This window comes from Sinocyclocheilus rhinocerous, unplaced genomic scaffold (genome assembly GCF_001515625.1).
Source record: "Sinocyclocheilus rhinocerous isolate Xijiao unplaced genomic scaffold, SAMN03320098_v1.1 scaffold97, whole genome shotgun sequence".
NCBI lineage: Eukaryota > Metazoa > Chordata > Actinopteri > Cypriniformes > Cyprinidae > Sinocyclocheilus > Sinocyclocheilus rhinocerous.
In genome coordinates, this window is record NW_015666183.1 from 1,733,729 (window position 1) to 1,739,728 (window position 6,000).

Here is a 6,000-nt window from a genome sequence, read left to right on the forward strand (position 1 = left end):
TATATGGGCTGATCCTAGATCAGCTTTGCTATTTAAATACTTATAATCCAGGTTAACAAATGTTTTCTTTACATATCAGAAAACAGATCAGCTGAAGCCGAACGAGCATGAGTGCATTTTATCCAAAGCAACAGTTTCACCCGCATGTGTATTCCTTGGGAATCAATGCCATGACCTTTGCATTGCTCACTCCATTAAGGTCAATGTCAAATTACACTTACACATGTGTTTACAACCCATTTTACTTCCATAGTGTAAAGCATTTCTGAGTGAATATTCAATGAAAAAAAGTGCAGAGTGTGAAATTACCTTTATAAATATTTAGATTTCCTTTGTATGATGATGCACCGTGTCATTTCTATGGAATACCGAGTGATACCAAATGATACATTTCAAGACACTGAGAACAAAACATATAACAAAAATCCTTTTGTCCAGTATTATCTACTGTTAGCTCATTGGTTGTGTTGACAGCAGCTTTATGCTTTATTTATCTATTCATGAGTAGATTTTAATTTATGTGTGTGTGTGTGTGTGTGTGTATATAGATAGATAGATGGATGGATGGATGGATGGATGGATAGATAGATATATATATACAGTATCATGTTTAAATATATAATTTTTAATATTTAAGTCAAACTTTTACATCAGAGGCTGTTAAATTTATGCTATTCATAAGATGATTACATATGCATACACACACACACACACATGTTGGTTGGTTTGGTTTATGAGGACTCTCCATAGGCATAATGGTTTTTATACTGTTCAAACCGTATTTTCTATTGCCCTACACCAACCCTACACCTTGCCATGACCTTTGCATTGCTCACTCCATTAAGGTCAATGTCAAATTACACTTACACATGTGTTTACAACCCATTTTACTTCCATAGTGTAAAGCATTTCTGAGTGAATATGCAATGAAAAAAAGTGCAGAGTGGAACAACAAATTATTATATTTTTTTTTTATTATTTTTTTTTCCCGTTGGAATAACTAGCACCGATTAATTGATCTCAGTAAGACCAGGAATGTGAATAAAGCAAGTAAACAGGGTTTTTTGCGTTGACTTACTGTACAGCACGGATTATAACCTCGTAACATTTTAAACAGTTGTGCATTTCCTTACACGATCAGTCGAGATGCGTTAAATGTATCTTGCACTTATGGACACACTCCACTGTGACTTCCTCACAAACTGAATTGGGTTTTTTCTCTCCCCTCATCATATTCTTTCAGATTTTAGACCTTTCTTTATTTTAGAATTTATTTAATAAATTAATAAATTGAATAGCATTCAAATAAATAAATTTATCTTCATCAGTCCCATCTGTCTGCACTTGGCAGATGCTTTTATCCAAAGCAACAGTTTCACCCGCATGTGTATTTATACAGTATCATGTTTAAATATATAATTTTTAATATTTAAGTCAAACTTTTACATCAGAGGCTGTTAAATTTATGCTATTCATAAGATGATTACATATGCATACACACACACACACACATGTTGGTTTTTATGGTTTATGAGGACTCTCCATAGGCATAATGGTTTTTATACTGTTCAAACCGTATTTTCTATTGCCCTACACCAACCCTACACAACATTTGTCATGTTTACTGCCACTCTCGGTGCTGGGTTAAACTCATCAGTTTAGCGCTGGGACGTTTTACTGCCCAGACACACTTCATTATTCCTTATTCTCAGGTAGAGCAGAAAATGTTCTTCTCTTTCTCTCTCCATCTTTCTTTCCATAGCTCTCTCTCCATGTTTCCGATGCTGACACAGGGTTGTGGAGATTGTGGAGACAAGCAAATCAGACACTTATTTATCGTAATTTGTTTACATACTTCCTCAAGTGCTGTATGATTACTAGAGTTACTGCATTCTAAAAGGATTCGTTTTAGCGTAAAACATGCAAAATTCAAAAAGAAATGCAAAGAAACATGCAAAATATGAGAACACCTAAGCAACACTAAAAAATGATTGAAAGTTACTGCACTGCATGCACAAAATATCAAAATAAGTGCTTTTGTGCAGGATTATTATCGTTAACTAAAACTGAAACTATTTAAAATATTTTTTATAATTGAACTAAAGCTAAAATAAGATATAAATATTAGATTGAATATATATATATATATATATATATATTGATCTAATATAAATATAAATAAAATGTTGCCTTGAGTAGGTAAGTTGAAGACCTAAAATTACTAACTTGAAATAAATAAATAAAAACTAAAACTGAAATAAAAATAATTAAAACTAATTAGTTATGTGTGTGTGTGTGTGTGTGTTGATTACATCTATATATACAGTATATATATATATATATATATAGCTTTTAAGATAATTAAATTAGTCCATATAAATAGTACAAATTAATTTGCCTTCATTAGTCCCACCAGTATTTCATTTATAAATAAATTTGAAATTAAACAGTCTTTCTTGGACCAAATTTCCCCCTATAGGATTGTGTCACTTGTGTATTGAATTCAGTTGAATTCACAAAGATTTCCGCAATTTCATTCCTAAAGTTGTACATGCAAACAAGTGTTTATTTTTTTAAACACTGTCAGTACATTAATATTGTCTGTTTGTGTGTCTTCTGATATCCACAATTTAAATCCCTAATGTTTCAAGTAAAGCAAATCGTATAGCACCTTTGCTCCAGAATATCCGCCACTCAGTATCACACCTCTACTAACATTTCCTCTAATCATTTGATGAAAGCTCTTATAATTTTCTGTCAGAGATAATATGTTATGTTTTGCATGAAACCCACGTATTATCACTTCATTTTCGGAGGGAAAAGCTATTTATTGGGGGAGTTGAGTTTCGGGATTATGGCCTCAGTCAGAGCCCGGCGCCTGATGAAAGTCTCACATGGCTTATCTAATGTGAAATCGCCATGTGGTATATAGTTTCATTAAACGGTGATCAAGAATGCATTAGTTCAAAACAAGAAAAGGCAATGGGGCTTAATCCGCCATGCGCGCAGAATATAAATATAAATAAAATGTTGCCTTGAGTAGGTAAGTTGAAGACCTAAAATTACTAACTTGAAATAAATAAATAAAAACTAAAACTGAAATAAAAATAATTAAAACTAATTAGTGATATTTAAAAATAAAGACTAATGAAAATGATAAAAGCACAGCAAAATTGTTACAATTATAATAAATATTAAAATAAATGAAAGCTAAAAATAAAACCTAATTCAAATGCTGTCTTTCACCAAACTACTGTAATTTTATTGCCATTTTTGCAATTACTGTCCACCAACTGGTCCCAAAGTGAAATGTGAAGGTTGTGCAAAGTTGTGGGTTTGAATCCCAGGAATTGTGCATATTGATAAAATGATTGAAGTAGTCGCTTTGGATAAAAGGTCTGCCAAAAGTAAATGGGAAATCAGTCTGCAGGTTGTTCAGATAATGCAGAAGTACTGCAAATGGTGTAGTAAAAAATGGTGTAGAAACAATATTCATTGCTAGTAAATTTCACAATTAATCACAAAGAAACAGCAAGTAACACATTGAATTAAAAGTGAAATTTTGAAGCAGAAAGTCTTAAGTTTCAAAACATTTTCTTTCTTTTTTTTACAGTGTATCATAAAAGTGGGAAATAAACCTAAATTTAAGTGTCTTTGTACATTCATGTGAGTTCATGATGAAAGTTGCAATGTCTAGTCATGATCTAATCGTTCTTTTGAATCAGATGTTTTTAATGAATCAGTTGATCCAGTTCACAAAACTGAATGATTTGTTCATGAATCGGACTAATCCAGTTCTCAAGTTCAACTCACTGACTCAATGATCCGGTGACAGAGGTTAACAGCCCACTGGAGGGCAAGATTATCAGTGAATAACTTAAATTTTGGTCTGTTCCTCTTCAGACTTCAGAACAGTTGAAATATAGTGCATAAGTCATTTAATCAGCTTTTGTGTCCTTAAATGAAGCTTCAGCCCTGATTCATTGTAATTGCATGGAAAAGTACGTCTCTTCTTGAATATCTTTTTGAAATAATTTGAAAGCCATGCAGGTTTGGGATGACACAAATGTGTTTACAATTTTTGGGTGAAATATTCTTTTCAAATAGGGCTCACTGTTCATTCTTTGTCCTACTTTTTAATGGTATCTTTTCATTATACATGTTAGAGTCTCTCAGAAGCTGATGGAGAGCATCCTGTGCAAATCTGTTCCAGGTTAATCTACAGGAAGCCCTAAAAGACAATCTGAAGGTAGCGCAGGAGTATCACAAGCTGCAGAAAGCTCTGATGATTGCCAGACAAGAAACCGTTTATGTTTTTGACAGAAGAAACAGAGCAGAGGCCTACATCCAAGATCACAAGCAGGTAACTCTCATTACCACAAACACATTTCTTTCTCTGCGGCTCCTTCCGTATGTGTATACATCAAGGCTATTTTCTGCATGTGTGAATGATGTGGTTGTCTATCTTTGTTAGGAAACAATAAAGCAGCACAAAGATTCATCGCCCAACAGAAACGATTCGACTTTAAACATTTCCAACAAAGAGGGACTGTGTCAGAGTGCCTTCGATTGACCTGAGGCGCATCGTTGGGACGTCACAGTCATGAGATGTTAATGAACATAGGAAATATAGATAGTGACGCACAACACCGGATGATGACCGCAGCGTCATGTGTTTTAGATGAGAGGGATACGCTTATTAGAAAAAGGCTTTTTGTTTTTTGGATACACAGATTTTTTTCTTGATTTCTTCATAAAAGGCATGATTATATGGAAGAGAACATTAAAAATAAAACCATAATTGTGATTTTGGCTTTATGTCTTAAAGATAACTTGCAATGTCATATCTCATAATTAAGTAAATTGCAACATTCTAATTTAACTAAACTTCAGTTTTCACAATTGGAACACTTTTTTTTTTGCCTAATTGAAATTTTATTTCATGTACTTACACTGTATCAATCTCACAATATGACTATTTCTTATTTCAAAATTTCTCTCACAATTACCTGTTTTATTTTATTTTATTTTATTTTTTTTTGTTTAATGTTTTTTTTTTTGTCTGAGGTGGAAACAGACTTCCATATAAGGCAAATTTAGTAAGGTTTATGCTTAAAATATGAAAATGAACACTTTCATAAAATAAGAAAAAAACAAATACAAACAGGAGTTAGTGTACTCAAAAATATTTAGGCTTAAGTATTTGAATTGCATATAAAATTTCAATCCTTTTGGATTGCACAGTTTTAACCTAACGAGAAAACGAATAAACTTAATGTGATGCATATTTGTCAGTCATACATTAATGGAACCGGTAAGATTTCAGTAATAATACTAATAAAGTTAATGTTTTTTAAAGGGGTTCTATTATGCTCTTTTACAAAGTCTTGATTTTGTTTTGGGGATGTACTAGAACATGCTCTCATGCTTGGTGGTTTGAAAAACGCATTATTTTCCACATAATTTACATTATTACAATACCTTTCTCCCCAGCCTGGCACAAACGGCTCGATTAGTTCCATGTTTGATGAAGGCCCGCCTTCTGAAAAACGAAATGTATTGTGATTGGTTAGCTGTCCCAGTGCGTTGTGATTGGCGAACAGCTTAGACGGTGTTTCAGTACTGCCCCTCCCCTTGCCAAAGCAGCAAGTTCCATCTGCTCCGGTATAGTTAAGGATGACGTCAATATTGCCATATCAATTTGAGCCGGATTCTGACCCCGATAATATTGAACAAGAGGATCGCGCAGAACCTTTGCACGCACGGATATGGACGGACATGGTGAAAACTTGATGCTACAGCAGCTCTTCTTCTTCTTCATTTTCTCTGATGCACTAACTCTGCAGCAGCACTTCTTCTTCGTTATTTAATTCTAACATTATAACATGAATTGCAGTGATTGCAGTGAACAGTTGAATTTATTTATACCATAGTCTCATAATTGAAGTGTAAATTCTGCAGATTACATCGATTACATCAATTGTACTGTCAGCAATTTAT

At 33.3% G+C, this 6,000-nt stretch overlaps 1 protein-coding gene across 5 annotated transcripts in view; it reads left to right on the top strand.

The window, feature by feature from the left end:
- ccdc178 (coiled-coil domain containing 178) overlaps positions 1–6,000 on the top strand; it is a 32,524-nt gene that overhangs the window by 12,330 nt on the left and 14,194 nt on the right. For all 5 annotated transcript variants that reach the window (XM_016543395.1, XM_016543394.1, XM_016543396.1 and 2 more), the window contains one exon: positions 4,214–4,363. In XM_016543395.1, coding sequence (XP_016398881.1) covers positions 4,214–4,363 — 150 coding nt within the window. The remainder of the gene's footprint in view (positions 1–4,213; positions 4,364–6,000) is intronic.